Source organism: Daphnia magna, linkage group LG2, assembly GCF_020631705.1.
Source record: "Daphnia magna isolate NIES linkage group LG2, ASM2063170v1.1, whole genome shotgun sequence".
Taxonomy (NCBI): Eukaryota; Metazoa; Arthropoda; class Branchiopoda; order Diplostraca; family Daphniidae; genus Daphnia; species Daphnia magna.
This window is the reverse complement of record NC_059183.1, coordinates 3,077,437-3,097,379: the sequence shown is the minus strand read 5'-3', so window position 1 is coordinate 3,097,379 and position 19,943 is coordinate 3,077,437. Positions and strand designations below refer to the sequence as shown.

Genomic DNA, 19,943 nt, shown 5'->3' with positions numbered 1-19,943 from the left:
TTATTTTTTATTTTTACAATGGTGATCTTCAAATGTCTTTTGAATGAAAGTTACCTAGTCTTGCGTTTTTAACCAGATCTGTCTATTAATTAATATGGGCATGTAGATCTGTAGCGGATGCTGAGTTGCGCTCGGCCCCTCGCAATCTTGCGGTTTGATTTGATCTTCCAGTGTGGGTTTTTCGGTGCCCAGTGCACCGTTTTTCTAGCCCGATTAGGATCGGGGCAGACAAATTTACCAATGAACCCAAATAAAAAACCTTGATCAGATTTTTTTTATACCTCGTTTAGCTTGATATTTAGCCTGACCTTTACTGACCCCTAAAATTCTTTTATGGTACTTCTTCACCCATTCACGTTGATGCTGTTACCTAAATAGGAAAAATATAAGTTGTAGTTCAAGGTTCAGGTGTTCAGCTACAAACTTTCTCATTTCTAACTTGCGAAAGCGACACTTACCGTGTGACTAACAGAACGTAGCACATGAACAGTTCCACTTACGGTGTATCCTTTCATCCTCGATACACCTAACGAACCGCACCGCTGAAGATTGGCCCGCACTGATCTGGCCCGACCAACCTTTTTTCAGTGTGGACCGTACGACGGACCGGGCTAAAGCTGATCGAATCCGAGCCCTAAACACATAGGGAAAAAACCTGAATTTTAATCTTTAAATTTAGAAAATTACCATAGCTTTTGGGTTTCATTTTATATAAGCCAGTGACTACAGGCTTGTGAAATATGAAACCTAACTATGACCAAATAAAAAATGTAACGATAAAAATTATGGGTTTTACCTAAATGGTCCCAATGAAAAAAAAAAGAAAAACACCAGATGGAATAGGAATAACTGCTAGATTGCGTAACTCAGCATCCGCAACAGATCAATAGACCCTTTTCAAAATGCGAAAAGCATGGAAATTTTCATGCGGAAACGCTGAAATCTGCCATAAATATTTCGTGTTTTCCTTTCCCTGTGTAATCCTTATGTAATATTCAGGGTGTTTTTAGCATAATTTTAATTTATTTTGATCTTTGGTTTTGATTTAAGTTAGGGGAGAGGTAAACTATTCCTCGATTTTAATGTTCTGCATTTTTCAAGTACAATAAAATAAAAAACAAAAAATGTGTTTTTCATTTTATTTTTTTATATTATTTTGTATTTAATTTTTACTGTATTTTATTATGTATTTTGTGCCAGAGATAAGGAGATGGGACACTGCCGTGTTAAAGCCGCCATGACACATTTTGGCCTGCCATCTAGCGGCTAATGCGCTCCCTTCATCATTAGCAGACGAATTCCTCAGTTTTCTAATGTCATCGAGCTGGTTTGTGTCAAACTAAAGTGTCAACACAGTGTAAAAAGGTGAAATAAATAATATTCTGAACGAAATTTCTTTTATAGATTTTTGTATAATATAAGCTTAGTTAACTTATTTCGTTTCGAGGTTTCTTTGGACACATTTTGGTTGAAAACTTTGATATAAGATAAACATCTGACTTTAAGGAATCTCAAAGCAACAGATTTCACAAGGTTATTAACGTCACATTTTTTAGAATGCTGAAAAAGACTAGGAAACATGGTATTTACATCAATAATTTTTACCTATCCTGCCTTCTCTTTTGAAATTCAAATCATCCGCCTTATACATTTTAGTAATTTGTCTGCTAATGATAAAGGGAGGGCATTAGCCACTAGATAGCGGGCCAAAATGTGTCATGGCGGCTTTCCCTATTCCGTGTCCCATCTCCTTATCTCTGTTTTGTGCTTTGTGAGGGGCTGTATTTTGTTCATGGCTCGTTCCTTTGTAGCAGACGAATTTCTTGCAGGAAACGAAATTTTTCTGCTAGAAGAGACGAGCCACAAACAATAATTAAATAAAAAAAAACTAGATAGAAATGGGGCTAGAAAAAAATTTAGGAAATGAAGGAATGAATGAAGTTATTAAAAATAATTTTTTTTACGTTAAAGAGTTGATTCTCCATAAGACGCTGCAGCCACAGCTAGGGCTCGGCCCCGCGTTGATCGGGGCGACTTTTTGGAACCGCTATTAGAGTTGTTAATTAGATTTAATACTTTTCAAATAATTTTAACTTATCTAAGTAACGAGTTTTTGCATCACTTACAAGTGTATGTAAATGTCGATGTATTTATTCGTGAAATCGAGAATGCGAGTGTTCATGACATTGATGATGAAGAACTAATTTACGCTCACATGCAGTGTAATTCGTTGTTTTTAGGTTGAAAAATGCTTTGGTAATACAACTTCTCTCGTAGAACATAGTTTGTAGTAAATGACGTGTTAAACCCTTGGTAAACTCGTGGGGCGAACCCAGGTCAGAATGTAGGATGAACCCACCGGGCCCCCCAAAGCATTTTTCAACCTAAAAACAACGAATTACACTGCATGTGAGCGTAAATTAGTTCTTCATCATCAATGTCATGAACACTCGCATTCTCGATTTCACGAATAAATACATCGACATTTACATACACTTGTAAGTGATGCAAAAACTCGTTACTTAGATAAGTTAAAATTGTTTGAAAAGTATTAAATCTAATTAACAACTCTAATACCTGCGATTCAATACCTTTGTAAATTTAACTTAGGCAGGTTCTACCACTAGTTTATTTGAAACTGACTTCTGACACAAGAAATGGCGTCTGCCTTTACACAGGGAAAAATTCTAACAACGGCTATTGCCGATATCGGCCACCAAGAAGGCTCTGCTTGGCAGCGCCCCTGGCGGCCTACACAAAGTACAATTACAACACACATTATAAGTCAAAAACAATAGGCCGTCTGACGGGCCTTCCAAATTTGGATACTCTTTCTTCTTGTGGACTTTGACAATCCGCAACATCCTCCCCGCCGGAATCGCCAGCGTCCTCGCGCGATTCCAAATTCTTCTTACGGAGCGGATTCTTCTTTCTTGTAGACGTAGTCTTCTCCACTGTGCCGATTCCGGTATCATCGACGGGCGTGTCGATATCGGACTTGAACTTCTATTGGGTAGACAGTCTGGATGCTCCTGGTGGTTTCCTTACCCGAACGTAGTCGTTAAACAACCGCTCGCACCTTGGCGTCGGTTCCAGGTATCACACCTGTAACAATAGCCGTCGGCCACGAAACACGTTTGATGTTAGGTTCTTTCAGCAGGACGATTTCGCCAACACGCGGAATTCTGGTACCCTTTCCCTTGCGACAGTGAAATCGCTTAAGATCAGACAGGTATGACTCTTGCCACAGCCTCCACCATGTTAAGGCGTGTTCGCTCCTCTGCTTGTCCAGCTCGATGAGGTCATCACGGCTCATCTTCGTTGAGTCGGGTGACTCTGATGTAGCTCCAGGTTGTCTTCCGGTCAGCAACTTTTGTGGAGACAAAACTTCGTAGGATTGTGCGTCGCCAGAAACATAAGTTAGGGGCCGTGAATTCACGATAGCTTCAATTTCCACCAGTATGGTGTGAAGTTGGTCGAAACTAACCTTCATTTTCCCCAGCACCTTTCTTAGCGGTTCTTTAACGGAGCGGACCATCCTCTCCCAAAACCCACCCCACCATGGAGCTAGGCTAGGAGAAAACTTACATTCTATACCCTTACTTGAGAGCCAGTTGGCTAGGGTAGGATCTTCCGTCGCTAGTTTTGCGGCACAAGTAAACGTTGACGCGTTGTCACTGTAGATAATTTTACAATCTTCTCGGCGTGACATCATTCTTCTTAACGCGTACATAAAGGTTTGTGTTGTCAGATCAGTCACAAGCTCCAAATGCACAGCCCTTGTGACTGCACAAGTAAACAAGCACGCATGCACTTTATTTTCACCAACACGAGTTTTCTCGATATAGTTCCCATCACTGTCCTTTTCAATAAGAATCACTTCTTCTAGCACATACATTGGGCCGAAGTAGTCGATCCCGATCACTTCAAATGGCTGCACTTTCTTGGTTCGATCCAATGGCATTGCAGCAGTTTCTTCATTAAAGGGACGCGATTGAACTCGTTGGCACTTTATACACTTTTTTATGACACTTTTAATCCGTTGGCGTGCACGAATGATCCAAAAACGATTTTGTAAGAATGTCAGAGTGTTTTGGACACCAGCATGCTTCCGTTTAACATGATGATAGTAAATCATCATGTCGACAATCCTCTCGTTTGATGGAAGAAGGATGGGTGGATCGATGAGCAGTTCTTTTAGGGCCGGGCCTATTCTTCCAGTCACTCGGATGAGTTGCTCCTTTGCATCTCAAATGGGCCTGAGTGTATCAATACCGTGAAGCAGTTTACCATGTGGTTTTCCCTTTTGTAAGGACTCGTAGATTTCTGCAAATGCCCTTTTTTGAATGAGTTTTAAGATAAAGTTCTCGGCGACGGCGATTTCGTGAACAGAGAGACAGGAAACTTCCACCTCCCTGATCATTTCAGTTGCTTTGCCTGGCGACTCCTTCCTAAAAATCCTAAACATCCAGGCGATTGTACGTAAAACTCTCAGATAACTGCTCGCTCTTGATACGAGTACGTCAAACCAATCCGAAGTACTATTAGCTGCAAGGATTTGCAGTTTCTGCTTCAATTTTGCTTCGATATCCATCAATTGCATTACTTCTGATGTCGGCATATCTTGCTGCGGCCATTCCGTCTTTTCCAGTTTCAGCCAGGAGGGACCTCCCCACCAGGAAGAAGCCGCAACTAACTTCTTTGCTGTCAAGCTTCTTGATGCGTGGTCTGCTGGGTTGTCCTTCCCCGGACAATGTTTCCAGTGATCTGGCCCAAACCTCTTCTGGATGGCTTCAACTCTGTTTCTGACGAACATCTTCCAACGGTTTGCTTCTCCGCGAATCCATCCAAGGGTTGCCATTGAGTCAGTCCATAAATGCACTTCCCAATTTACTTTGTCAACTGCATTGACGATTCTTTCAGCTAGAACACGGCCGAGTTCGGCACTAAGTAACTCTAACCGTGGTAGAGATACCTCGTTCTTCGGGAGTGGTGCTGCTCTGGTTTTGCAGCAAATTAGCCGAATGAAATCTGGATGTCTTGATTTCACGTAAGCAACAGCTCCATACGCTTTGGTTGAAGCGTCACAAAAAACATGCAGTTCTTGCGCGTGTTTGCTAGGTGCCATAGAAATCATCCTTGGCACTTGTATCTTGTCAATGTATTTTAAGTCTTCAACAATTGTTCTGAATCGGCTTTCCGTTTCTTCGGGCACCTTCTCGTCCCATCCAATCTTGAATTCCCACATTTCTTGAAAAAGAAGCTTAAATTGGAGCGTTACGGGTCCAATTAATCCAAGTGGATCGAACAATTTTGTTGAAATTTTTGCAAAAGCTCGTTTAGTCAACACTTGAACTTTTGCTGCTGCGTCTACGATAACGTCTGCCTTGAAATAAAAGCAATCCGTGCTAGTATTCCATCTAACTCCAAGCACTTTTTGTGGGTCTAAATTAAGACATGAGTGTGACTTGTCTGAGTCATTGGCTAGGCCTTGTTTTTGTAGATATCTACGCAGCTGTTGGTTGTTTGTTACCCATTGTCCATGTTTGCGTCAGCCAAAAGTTTCAGCACAATTCCGATTACGGCCATTGCTTCTTCTACTGTAGATGCATTCGACAAGTAGTCATCTACATATAGGTGGCGTAGAATTTGTTTGCTGATTTCTACTAAGTCACCTTCATAGGACTCCAAATGTTTCTTCAGGACGGTCCTGAGCACTGCCGGGCTGCATGTGAGTCCAAATGGAAGCCTGTTCCATTTATAAAGTTGCAGTGATCCTGGGACGTTTTCATCCTCTAGAAAAAACCTTAACGCTTCCGCGTCTTCTTTAAGCAGTTTCACCATTAAAAACGCTTGTCTAATGTCAGCTGTCCAGGCAATGGGGTTGAGCCTAAACTGTAACATGATGTCAAGAATGTCTGGGTTCAGATTGGGTCCTTCTTCTAGGCAATCATTGGCGCTGAAACCCGTTTTCGGTTTTGCTGAACGATTGAAAACTGGCCTTACTCTACTGGTGGTTTTGTCTTTTCTGACAACCGGATGATGGGGCAGAACCGTGTAGATACCGTCGAATGACGTATCCGCCTTGGAAATGAACCTAAGTTCCTTTAATTTGCTGAACTCGGCTTCGTATGAAGTCTTCATCTCCTGGTCTCTGTCCAATCTTCTTATCAGTGCCTTTGCCTGACCTTCTGCCATGGCTTCATTCTTGCTGAGGTATTTTTTGTTCCCGTTCCATGGGAGCGGTGCTACATAATGTCCATCATCATCTTGAGTGATGGACTCTGCATAGGTCTTCCACTGTTCTGAAAGTGGCACCTTTTCCAGTGGATCTAGACTCTCTAGTTTCCACCATCTGGCAAAATCAATTTCTTCTTTTTTCGGGTCAGTTCTCTTCATGTAAATCTTTGGGTGTTCCTAGTTTAGCTTTTAAGAGAAAGCTGATAGCCGTTGTAGACGATAACGCCACCTTCTCATCTTGCCCTAGTAGTAGCCATCCCAATTTACTTTCTATCGCTCGAATACCTGTATTCGACACGATCTGTTTTGAGCCGAGAACCTTCCAGACTTGATTTGCTCCGATCAAGACGTCTATTTGGCAGGGTCCTGCTTTTCCGCTCAGTATTCTGTCGTCGGCTAGTTGGTATCCTTGTCTCCAAAGTTCGCTGACGAATTCTGTCTTACTTGACCCAGCAATTTTCCCGATTTCGGGTTGCTCTATTGCTTCGAGTTCAATATCTTCCGCCTGTGGGATTGTTCCGCCAAGTCGTAGCTTTCTTACGCTTCTTTCTTTTTCTGGATGGATGTGTCCCACTGCTTGCAGCTTCAGATTGATTTTTCCGACTTCTTGTAGCCCTAAAGTCTGTGCCAATTCACTTCTAACAAGGGTTGCATTCGATCCTTGATCGATATAGGCGATAGCTTTATGCCACCCGTTTGGGCCCTCCACTACCACTGTTGCCGTTTGGACGTATACGCCACCAAATAGGCGTGCTTCGATTGAGAGAGGAGCGCCATCTGCTACTTTTAACATTGGAGACGCTGCCACAGTTGCTGTCACCGATTTCGGTTTAACTGCCTTGTTGCAGATAGACGTGTGGTGACCCATTCCGCACTTGTAGCATTTTCTTGTACTCCAACACTCTCTCACCTGATGATTTTGTCCCAGGCACTTCCAACACCTTTTTTCTTTCTTGATTAGCTCCAGTTTCTTCTCTAGGGTGATATCACATTTAGCCGGTGAATGTTTATCATTGCAGAATAAACATCTTCTTTTGACCGTAGGGTTCTGTTTCCTGTCTTTACATTCTGTAGCAGTGCCTGTGACTGCTAGTTCAGCTGCCGTTGGTGTGGTGGCAAATGTTACTTTTTGCGTTTTTTCGCTTGCTTCTAGTCTAGTTTTCTTCTTCTCTTGCTTCTCGGTTGAGTAAGCATACTCCCAATCTGCAGCTATTGAGTCAATGAAGGTAAAGAAATCTGCTAATGTCTTGTGGAACTGCCTGGTTTTGCCATGCCATCGGGATTTTAGTTCAATTGGCAGTTTTCTTGTCAAGATTTCCATAATTGCTTCATTCTGAGCTGTTTGTTGGTCTAAACTGCCGAGGTTTAAAGCATGGCCCATTGCCTTGTCATGTAGTTTCCGTAGTCCTTTAAAGTCCTCTTGATGTTCTACTCTTGGAAGTTCTGTAATGGCAATATAATGGTCTGCTTTTACCGATCTCGGCTTGTTGTATTTCCCAGTTAAAATATCTATTGCTTTGATATAATTGTTGTCTGTCAGATCCAAGTACGATATCGCACCAGCTGCGTCCTCCGTTAAATGCAATTTCAGTCTGCTGAATTTCTCGATGGGTCTCATTGACGGATTCTCGTGGATCAGTGTGCGAAAAATTGCCCACCAATCCTCCCATTTGCTAAGATCTCCATCAAACTTGGTGATTCCTATCCGTGGTAACAGATGTGCAATGTTCCATGGGGTTGAAGGTACTTGCAGTTGCATCGCATTCATCGGTGGAGTAATTGTGCTTGGAGGTGTATTGTTTCCACTTGGAGCTGCTACTTGAAGTATGGGGCTTGCCATACTTGTTGTTACTACTGGTTTCTTTTTCTTCCAGTCGATGGTGATTTTGTGGAAACGGTCGAGAACTCTTCATGCTGCATCAGGTATTTCTGTTGAACTTCGGGGGCTTGTTCCAACATAGGGATGATTGTTTCGTAATTTCTGATTAGTCGTTTCATCCTGTCATCGGCCAGCTCAAACGAAGTTTCAGCTTCCTGCAATCTGTTTTCAGAAGCTGCGGATTCAGAATTTTTCAAGTCTTTATGAAGTTCTTTCTCCAAAACTTCTATGGTCACCGCCAACGTTGCTTGATTCAATCTCTTGGCAGCCATTTTTGTTGTGGAGTTCTACTGGTGATCTGAAAAAGTTGTCTAAATAACAATTATAGTGGGATATCCCAAGGCAATATTGTATCTGAGAAAGCAACACAAAAACGAGTTTAAGAAGAAACAACAGACTGTATTTTTGCGAAATCGCACACCTTTTTATTAACTTGAAACTAAATTCAACTTCTTGGGGATTTCCTTTTGCCACACTTTTTTTGTGTTTAGAATTCGGACTCCAACACCTGAAGAACGAATTCTTCCTCTTCCTCTCTCTTCACCGTTACCACTTGGCCTTCAGCACGGTCTTCAATTGCCACCTTGACGTTCTTCTTGTCTTTGTCTGGTACTCCTGCCCTCGCTGCAAAAATGTTGGAGACAATGATGGTCCTTACTGGGCGTACCTGTGGTTGATACTGTTCACGATATCGTGCTGGGCATAGGCTCCTTAGTGGTGGTGGTATCAGTCTCGGTGCCGGCGTCGGTGTTGGATGTACCAATGGCCCTAGTGGAAGTGGGATGTGAGGGTAAATTTGCTCCTCTTTTACCACAACTATTGGTTGCCGTTGGTCTTCTGGCTTCAATGATTCCAGATATCTGGCCTTGTCTGCGTTGACTTGAAGGTTGGTGACTGCTACAGCATCACTGGGAGGCAGATATCTGATGGCCACGCTGTAGAATCCAGTCTCATAGAAGGCCAACTTCTCATCAATATGAACCCCCGGTGGTAGAGGTTGATAAGACCTGGTAGGTGTAGGATGCAGTGGATGAGGTCGTTCCCCAAACCTTACTTGAGCGTGGAACTCTCCTAACCTCCTAATTTTCCCCAGTTACTGTGGAACAGGGTTAGTAAAGAGATCTTAACTTATAACGTAGACTTAATATACTCTCATCTTCTGGTGCTCTTCGAAGGTGTATGGTCTTTGTCTTGGGAGCATTGCCTATAGAGTAGTGTGACAACTGCGATTTGACCAAATGCGAATGGTTAGTTAGGAAACAGAAAGGTCAAACAAACTTACACTATAAATTAATAGCGGGCTGAAAATTCCCCCAACACATGATTCCTTACAACACGTGTTGAATCTCACATTCAAAGTCTACACTTTAAATTACGCCAATTACTTGGACGATATCGTCAGTCTCAAAAAAAGGTTCGAAGGACCATGAAAAGTATTAAATCTAATTAACAACTCTAATACCTGCGATTCAATACCTTTGTAAATTTTACTTTATGCAGGTTCTACCACTAGTTTATTTGAAACTGACTTCTGACACAAGAAATGGCGTTTGCCTTTACACAGGGAAAAATTCTAACAACGGCTATTGCCGATATCACCACCAAGAAGGCTCTGCTTGGCAGTGCCCCTGGCGGCCTACACAAAGTACAATTACAACACACATTATAAGTCAAAAACAATAGGCCGTCTGACGGGCCTTCCAAATTTGGATACTCTTTCTTCTTGTGGACTTTGACAATCCGCAACATTGTTAAATAGTGAGTGTCCGTATTCAATTCCCAATTCTATATGGAAACACGGATTAGATTGTAGCCAAATTGTTCCCAAAATTTCTCCCCCAGACATATTTATCTATTTGGTCGAAACCAAAAGTTATCAAAACCACCTGGAGGCCGTTCACCCAGTGGCCCTTGGTGAAGGGCCAATTTTAGTTACGAGTCCATTTGAATAGTCGGAACACGACATAGTTTTACACTAACACAAAAAAAACGATGAATAACGTGAAACAAAACACAAACTTTTTCAGTGAAATTTTTTAATTTATTCATATTTCGCACAATAACAAAATACAGTCATAGCAGACAGAATCGTCCGTCGAATGCTGCGTTACGCGATAAAATCAAATGCAAAAAAAGATTTCGAACAGCACTGTACCATGAGCGCAGACATAATAAGGCTTCTACGGTTTCAGGGCTGAGACTCATTCTTGATATACCGAAAACATCTTTCCCGACAATGAACGCCCTTTTGCTGGACGCGCTTGTGGCGGGAATGTTCAAGATGTCCCTAGCCATGCACGATAAACGCGGCCATTTGCGTGACCTCTGTGCCCAATACAGTAGAATGCCACCAGGATCACAGTTGCTTGGTTCAAGCTCTTCCGCCTCATATTCCATCAATTCATCTTTTGTATGGACGACGCTGTTTGAAGATCCGGATAGTATATTAGCAATGAAACTTTGGTCAAACTGCGATGGTTTTCTTTTGTCAGTCCGGTTGCCCTCGTTAAGGTTAATATTTAGCGGATTATCCAATTTATTTTGAGACCCTACTGCAGTCTTAGACTTTTTATTCTTTGCCATTATTCAACAAATTCTGTTCGTACGAAGGAGAGAGACAACCGGACAAGTTAGTCGCCATTTGCTAATAGCTTCGTCTAAATCATTGTTGAATGTCGAGTATCTGACTCAATAACTCTGTCTGACCTATGGCAATGCATGTATCAATACTCCCCAGTAGATGGTAGGGCTAGTAGCCCAAAAATTATGAAAGAATTTGATTGGCTTATTTAAAAATTCCGAGCAAATTTTTCGTCTGGTCAAATTTTGCAGGGAGTGCCAGGGCGGATCGGGGCGGCCAAATCTCAGCCCTCGCCCCGCCCAGATTTTACAAATCCAAAACCCAGCCCCGAAAAAATCGTTTCTTTTTTTACGACCCGCGGGCTGCCCAAATCAAAGTTGATGAGGACCGAGCTATAGCCCCAGCAGACCAACTTGGACACAAATGAGATTTTTGCATTAGTGGAGAATGCGCATCCCTGGATGTTATACTGCTCTATTGATTGCTAAGAAACGACTTTTCAGCTGTTTTATTTTTTTAGGTTTTTGAATGCCATTTTCTGTTTGACAGTTAATAATTTATTTCTTATTATGTTAATTTTAGTTTTAGGTAAGTTTATTCCCTTTTGGTTAACCAAGGGAATCTAAAGGAACTTTATCCCACTCTCTTTTTCTGAGTGGCTACCATTTTACTTATATCTTGAAAACGATATTACAGATTTTTCTGTTGAATAACTAGTAATTAGCGTCTCGTGGTACTATAAATTATTTTTGGAAATTTAAGTCTATTATTTGCGTGCACAACATGCCATTTCGTGTTTTCTGGAAAAGGACCTACACACTCCAGATTTCACAGATCACCGCGTTTCCTCCGTAATCAGCTGATAGTTAACGGGGAGGGACAGCGCCACCAGTGTTTACTATATAGAAATCAGTATTGCCTTACAGTTAAAAGTTGCTATAAACCCTTTTACATAATGAAGTCGAACGTAGGTGGCCCTCAGAGTCGGGCATCGCTCACTGAAACAAGGGGATCACTACAATAACCAGCGACTGCAACTGAAATGTTTTTTCCTAGAAAATTTCAAATCATTTGTTGTCAACTTCACAAAATCATGGTGGAAATCTTGAAAATATAAATTTGTATCTGCAAGTTTCTTTTCCCGGTATTAGATACAAGCAACAAATACATTATCTCAGCGCATAAATGAACGCATAGCACGTTATAATTTGAAATGAATGATAGATGAAAGTTACAATTGCTGATTTCAACCCTTTACCAACGACTTTGCAGAGTCCAGGAACATCTAGAGGCCAGAAATATCTGGAGCTGCTGTTTGATAAGGGAAGGCCTTTTATGTTAAATTATATCCGAAGCATTGTAGTTGGGATGAATCTCTTGCTTCAATACCCCCAAAGATAACGCAGAGCTTTGTTTCAACTAAAGTGAATTAATTTTAAAATAAAATAAATCTATATACAATAGATTAATTTAATTTTAAAATTAATGTTATAATGTACTTAGTTGTTGTAGCATAGTAAAAACTGTAAAAAAAAACAAATATCCAAAACACACATTATCTGTATTGTTTTTTTTTTCTAACAAAGATGTAACACACGCAACACCGAACAAGAAGAAAACAAATTTGATATTTGAACTTCAAATGAAGTAGGAACAGCATTTTAGCGAAAAGGATTTTGAGTTTATATGAGATGAAACGTTTGAATGTCTTATTTGACGAATTCATTGCATCGCCAACAAATGAGGTTTTTGTGTAAGAAGAATCAGGAAACAGAAAATATTTAAGGTCTTCGTCGACCAAATGTACTGGAATTTTGGTAAAAATAATTTTTTACTCTCCTGGCTCAACATCTTCTTCTGTTTTAACGATGTAGTCTTGAAGTCATAGTCAAGACTTCTTCTTTCTTCTAATCATTTTCTTTATTTATGGCGCTATATCTTCCCTTCTAATGCATTTATATCCAACCAAGCTAAAACAATCAACAGAATCGCGTTAAGTAAACTATAACTATTTAAAACAAAATATATACCCATAGGCTGGAAGGTTTTTCAATAGATTATATTTTAATAATTTGTTTTTAGCAGAAATAAGCAGAACCTAGCTTCACTGCAAGCATAAATAACTATTATATGCGCCATCTAGATGCAATAAGACATCAATAGGCCTACGGAATTTTAAAATTGAATAACGAAGAAAGATTACCTGGAACGTAATTTGATGTTATATAGTGTAAGGAACGGCAAGCCGCGAACCTTTTTGCCACCGCCGATTTCACACCTCCGATGTGCGACCTTGGTTCCCACGGAGAACCCTAACCCGAAAACCCTCACCCGGTACCTTTTTACACTTTAGTGTTAAATTTACACTAAAATATTCTCTACCTTTCCCCGTATGTTGAATTAAACTGACCTTGTTCTCCCGTATAAAATGCCCCTCCAAAACCCTAACGAATTCAGTCTTTTTCTAGTGCTCAACTCGACAAGTTCTTTTAATTTTGTAAGTGTAAGTGTTTGTTGTGAATAAACTGTTTGGTGCCCCGACTCGCCGCGTTCTACTCTACCGCCGCTAGTTGTCACTATGAGCACACTGTAAGTCAACCTAAATTACCCTCTCTATCTCGTCTTATTCTGGAAGCCGACTCTCACCCGGAGAGTCAAGCTTCACAATAGGAATCAAAATCAGTACGGGCGTATTTATGTTCTCACATAACAATTTAATGCAGTAACTCAACCTTAATCTGTCTTACTAGGACGTGCAGTACTGGACCACCAAAGGACGTTATAAGGACGCACTTAAGCCACGGTCTATTTTTAAATAAATAACGTCCCTCAAAAGACGACTTATTTCGATTTTAAAAGCCACGTTGCCACAATTCACAGTGTAGCGTTGGGGTTCAACTTTGTAAGAATTACGTACACCACATCTAATAATAATATAGAATTGCTTTTTTCAATACGTAGTGATTGGTTAAGAAGAAGAAGCTCAGTCTATGATGCGGGAGTCCAATGATTAAAATTCATAACAATTATGTTTTTGTTTTTCTTTTCTGTTATTTTGGTCAAAGAGCGCAAAGTGTCGATTTTTTTAAATGTTTAAATTTTATTCAAAAATTCATTTCTTAATGATGGAAGCCAAAAGTATTTCCCTGTACTACTTGTTAGTCTAAAAATACCTATAATAAGATTGAATGTTGCGTATATGGTAGACTACTCGACTGTCATGCGGGATATCCGTGTACGAATCCGATGGCAGAATAATAGTTTTAGCATTTTTTTTTTGTAGAGCAAAAAGTCGTCCCAGTGAACGCCAAAATGAGAGCTTTGGTGACCATAAAATTTCGTGTATTAGAGCAGTTTTTACCGGTCATCAACACCTGCTAAAATCGTCTTTAAGTCGTCATTGCAGGATTTCAGGACAGAATAAAGAAATCCTAGTAGTGCCGCTAGGATGAATAAATATCCTTTAAAAGTCAGTGTGTTGTGTGGGTTGTGCAGTGATGCGAACTTCATTTAGTGACTTACGTCAAATTTTGACGCAACGTCGTACGTTACGTCATTTTTTGACGTTTACGTTGACTGTACGTATCTGTATTTTATTTTTACGTTTTACGTATTAAACTTTTTCCCACCTTTTCAAACACGTAATTTTTTCCATTTGGCAACAACTTTGTCCGAGGCTTTCCTCTGAAAAAAGTGCCAGTTCCACCGAAGATTTTTTAAGCTTCGCCACAAATAGCACAACAATTAAACCAAATGAGGTAGATTATTTTTTAGCTGATAAAGATGTGAGCATGGAGATGCTTAATAGGTATCCCCAAATCAAAAATATTTTTATTAAACACCACTGCCATACCAAATAGTGCTCCTGTGGAGTGTCTTTTCAGTCAAGCTGCTTTAATTCTTACTGTTCGACGGAACAAACTGTTTGATAGTTTTCTTGAAATTTTGATTCTTTTAAAAAATTTCCCTCGGTGTATAGTTATGGGTATTTCGCTCGGTGCATAGTAAATCTGTTGTCAATAAAAGTTTTGATGTATTGCTGACGTAACGTCATACGTTTGACTTATTGGAATAAGTGAGTTACGTTGACGTAATTTTTTTAACGTATTACGTATCAGTTTAAAATTACGTATGACCTGTACGTATTTCAATACGTCACTAAAATACCATTGACGTTCGCATCATTGGGGTTGTGAATATTACATACAACCTGACGCAACAAACATACACACAAACATGTTGAAGGCTTATCAGACAGAAGCTGTCTTTATCTTTTTTGCGATTTTCAATAGCATTTAAAATAATAAGTCAACAGTTCATAAGACAGCAATTACAATAACGTTGTATAAATAAATAAAGTAAAAGTAAGCATAACTTGAAAACTATTTTATGCCGTACAATAATAGCTGGTAATGCTGTAGATTCATTGGAAGACACTGCATGAAATGGGTGCCTCTATCAAACACCAACTTTAATTTTTCTGTTAATCAATATTTATAATCCATCATTCACAGTGTTTTCATTTGTCCACGTATACAATTATTATACATAGCATAAAAAATATACACTTTAATTAAACCAAAATATTGATTTCTAAATGAGTAAAAGAATGCATTTATTTACCTGATGTATCTGATTCCGGAGAGCGATAGCAAAAATGGAATATCAAAATGAATATAGCTACTTCCACAATTCATGTAAAGGAAATTAAAAAATAAATACGGGATTTATGAAGTCACGTCTGCTTCGTTAACGTGACGCTACCAAAGTTGGGAAGTAAAATACTCCATGTGACTGTAAAGAAAAAGCAAACCAAATAAATTACTTTCCCCGAAAAATATAAGGTTTTGGTAAATGCTTTATCAATAATGAAAGTCTAAGTTTTATTGCTTTGGATTGTGTATTGTTGCACCGACAATAAAAAATAATAATATAATCGACAAAAAAAAATGACATGGAATTTTGTGTGGAACATCACTGTTACTGACAACTGAAATGAAAACTGAAATGTCTTTAGATTAAAAAATGGACGCCATAACCTCAGATGATGTTCGAGCCATCCTTTTCGCTTGTGGGTCTGTCTCTAGACGTACAAAAGATTTGAAATCTGTTACGGCACGATATTGTCGCGGGTGAAAAGGGAGAGTGGTTATCTCTTGGCAGAGATCAGTCCTCTGCTCCTTGGACAACGCTGGGACCGTGGTGAAGAAACTACCTCTTAAAATACAAGAAAGAACCAGATACCTCTTTCCGGAAGGGGAGTAATTCGTCCGCCGGTATAAGACGCTGCCGCGAATCAACGTTAGATGAGTGTCCATAGGGTGAGCTTCCGGAGCTGGGCTCCGTTAGAGGAGTTCCCTGAGTTCCCTAGAGGTCTTCAGACGCTTCTCCGAATTGTATTCCCCTTTTGGTTTTAGTAAAACAACCCAGCAACCCAACAACCCAAACAACCCCTTTTAGTTTAAGTCATCACTTATTGTAGTATTTCTTGTTTGTGCAAATACACTATTCGTGTAACAATATGGCCGAATGGGAAAAAAGGGTGTGATTTTCCTAAAGACGTGGCATAAAGAAGGACTTCCGGAGAATTTGTTTGTCGAACTGGCACCTGAATTCGTGATAAGACACCAACTTAAGAAACAAAGTGTAACCAGAACGATTGAAGAACTTACTTTACCGTTAATTATATCATCAGCAATTAGTGCTGTTGCACAACACTGCCCAACAACCTATGAAACACGTAATTATACAAACAGCAATAAGCAAGGTTTAGTATTTAGCAGTCTTGCCGTCCACTCAACGTTTTCCGCTCATTGAACCGCTTATTTCTTAATGACAGCTCACTAAAATTTACACTTCCTGGGAAAAAGACAGAATTAAATTATTGTTTTCTACAACTAAAAGCTTTTCTTATTTCTATGTTATACAGTACCCACCTAAAGTATCCGGACACCCGAGACAACCTTATGGGAAAACGCTGTTTTTGCTTTGTTCCCCCGGCTATAGTTTTCATTCAATGCGAATGAAAATTTTTTGCCAGGTTCTCTAGGGTAGTGTAATTATACTAATTTTTTAAAATTTTTTTGTTTACGGGAAAGGTTGGTTTTTGTCCAAGGCAAAAGTATCCGGACAGCCGAGAGGGCTATATGTAACTGAGGCTACTTTAAAAGGCTCGTGTTACTAAAGGGAATGGGCTAGGGAAACGGAAACGGTCTTAAAAAAAAGATCTGCGTTACCTCCTACACACATGAAAATATTTATGCTGTAGGATTTTTTTTTTCAATTTGAAACCTACCCTTAAACTTATTTCCGTAACACTACTCATTTTTCGGCATCAAACACGGTTGCCAGTTTACGATAATTATTAATTTTCCGCCTATTTTTTCACTACCCTAGAGAACCTGGCAGAAAATTTCCATTCGCATTGAATGAAAACTATAGCCGGGGGAACAAAGCAAAAACAGCGTTTTCCCATAAGGTTCTCTCGGGTGTCCGGATACTTTAGGTGGGTACTGTATGTTGAATGAAAAATAGAAACAACAACGTTCTTCATTTAGTTTTATTATTAATGGCTAAAGCGTGTCACTCGTTACAGATGTGAGTTAGGTAAGCCAGTAAGTCACCACTCTTGAAAAACTTTGTGATTCACTTTTTTAAAAACAATTACATTTCAAAATTTTTGTTAGTAAGTTTCAAACGCTTAGGGAGGTCAAAATTAGTCCTCCCTGACTAAATAATCTCTCAACAGACGCCGAAGATGGGAGAATCACGTTGTAGCGTCTGAAAATAAGTTGAAAATTGTACTGTTAATATATTTGCAAAGGATAATCTATTTAATCATAGTACATGAAACTATTAGATAATAAAGATAGTGATGGCTTTTTAATACGTAGTACATACTTGTAAATTGATCCCATTGTTGGATAATCGTTTAGTTGTTCCAAAGTCTGACAGAAGTTCATATATTTTTCAATTTCATCGTTTGTAATCTCTTTACTGATTTTCTTCGTTATACTAAAACAAAAAGTTCTTTTTCCTACGTTTTTCAGGGCTTGGGTCTGAACGAGACGAGGCTGTTCCGTCAATACTGTCTTCTGATCTATTAAGAGAATTAGCAAATAAATTCCGTGATTTATTTTTATGATACCATACGAAATTAACACACTTACGAATCTGAATTTTCAACGTTTCCCTTCAGTCGATTGAATTTACACGCCAACAATGCCTTGGCTCGGTTATATTGTTCTTCATTTTCCAGCCATGATAGCTTAAACATTGGATTTGAAATGGTAGCTAAACGATTGTCTGAGTTGTCTGAAACCATTGCCTGAAAACCTTTTTTCAAATCTATAAAAGTGAGAATTACCAAAGTAAGAATAATTCATATAGCCCTACAAATAAATTGAAAAATTTGCCTAGGGTGAGTAGCGTCTAACAGACTTGTTATTAATGGCTGGCAGTGAATAATAGATGCTTCATCTTTCAGCGATTTAAAATTTTTTTCAAAACAGATAGAGTTGGAAGTAAAATTCCCATGGCCACATTTTTCTGGCCCTGAAGAATATCTAACGCTTCACAAATAGATTCCATTACTCTGACGTATTCTTTCAAAAATTGCTCTTCATTAGGCGAGATGAAGTCAATCTTGAATTCTTCGAACAATTTTTTCATTCGACGGAATATTTTCTTAAGTAAGCGAACGAAACAGCTAACTGCGGAATACTCTGAGTTCCAACGGGTATCGTTTTTTTACAACGAAAAGTCTTCCCAAGTAACGCATAATTATGTCGGAACTTAAAAAACTGCGACTTTGCTTGGTCAACAATTGTTGAAGCTTTCCGAAAACCATTGATCTCAGTTGTTCCAAAAAAGGATCATGAATTTTAATGATATCAACTTTACAGATGAGGCTCAGAAGGTGACATGCACACTTCCTGTGTACTGGAAGGGTCACATTCTCATTTTGTTGTGTTGCGTTCAGGGAGCTGCGGTAAAACTTATTACTAACACAAGAGATACCTGTCAATGTTGTTTATTGTCCTGAAGATGAAGATGTAGACTGCAAATATGAGAGACTCAAGAAGGGAAGCAAACATCTGATGTTTTGAACACAATTTTTTCGTCTTCTCGTTTTACTGTGTAGCGGAATTGGTAGGCAATTAATTCAACAAGAATGGCCTGGCTGCCATCTTTCCTCGTCTTTCCTTCACGCTTAATGGTGTTCGCTGCTGTTTGGACTGGGATGGGAAGGTTGATCTCGATGGAGCCTTTGGGAGCTTGAGCTTTGTGCTGTCGAGTAAACTTCAGATCATCTTTCAAAGCCAGAATTTTGGGATCACAAGTTGCCATCTCTGCTTTTTTAATTTCATCTCCGAATAACGCCTCTATTTCATAGGCTATGGGGGTCCAAGCGTATTCTATAACCGCAAACATTGTCCCAGGTCCGGAACCAATTAAACGAAAACGAATTTCGTCGGCCCCGTTTGGGAGGACGCAGAGGATGATGACTTTTTCTTGCTCTGTTACATGGTCTTTGTAAACAGAGACGACGATTGGTTGAGTATTATTATTAAACCTCGAGTCAAGATTCATAAAAGCAGTAGCACCTTCTTCTTCGTCTAACTTGGCAACTTTTGTTAAACCTCTACTGCTGCTGCTAGACTCATTTGAGGCAGTCACTTCAGCTTGTCGCTTCCGCACTGAATAAATTAAGATAAATGTAATTCAAATACTAAAAAAATTAAAAGCCAAATGCTTACATAACAGACCATTTGAGCTTTTCAATTCGTTGAACACATTACGAAATACACCCAACGAGAATGGTTTAAAGATTTCATGTGCGTCGTAGATAGTTTTAGATTGAGTAGTACCTTCAATGGTACCGTCCTGAAACAATTTTTCGAGAAAAACATGAACCGGATTGCTCGAATCACGAATCCAACAGGTAGGCACCAAAGCCATGAAAAACCAAAGGAATTGAACTAATATTTGCTGCACACCTGAGAAAAAACTAAAAGACTGTATGTCGTCTGCTCTTTTGTTGCCAGATTTGGTAAATTAAATGAAAAAATATTTTTTAAAAATTTAATATATCTAAAACCATAGTAGAAGAGGGGATGGTATGTTCACTTACTAGAAATTTCCCATAAGGCTAGATCCCAGGTTGCTTCGATAAATGGTAGTGACACCAAGCGGATTTTCCGGAGAACTACGTTTGAAAGTTTAGCGCGGGTCAGTATAGCA

General features: G+C 39.5%; 1 protein-coding gene and 1 long non-coding RNA gene across 2 annotated transcripts; both read right to left on the bottom strand.

The window, feature by feature from the left end:
• Positions 1-281: 281 nt before the first annotated feature.
• LOC123469626 lies at positions 282-2,065 on the bottom strand. The gene is made up of 3 exons (XR_006642882.1): positions 1,965-2,065; positions 459-634; positions 282-370 (listed from the first exon to the last, which is right to left on the bottom strand). It is a non-coding gene; the product is annotated as an uncharacterized LOC123469626 (long non-coding RNA).
• Positions 2,066-18,776: 16,711 nt separating this feature from the next.
• Positions 18,777-19,661, bottom strand: LOC116917465. Its single transcript, XM_032922932.2, has 2 exons — positions 19,460-19,661; positions 18,777-19,399 (listed from the first exon to the last, which is right to left on the bottom strand). Exons 1-2 carry the CDS (start codon positions 19,659-19,661, stop codon positions 18,777-18,779), a joined length of 825 nt encoding a protein of 274 aa, XP_032778823.2.
• Positions 19,662-19,943: the final 282 nt, after the last annotated feature.

Coding starts and splice junctions, on each gene's coding strand:
- LOC116917465 (XM_032922932.2), bottom strand. CDS start 19,661: ATGGCTTTGGTGCCTACCTGTTGGATTCGTGATTCGAGCAATCCGGTT. Junction 19,400..19,459: donor AAGCTCAAATGGTCTGTTAT/GTAAGCATTTGG, acceptor TAATTTATTCAG/TGCGGAAGCGACAAGCTGAA.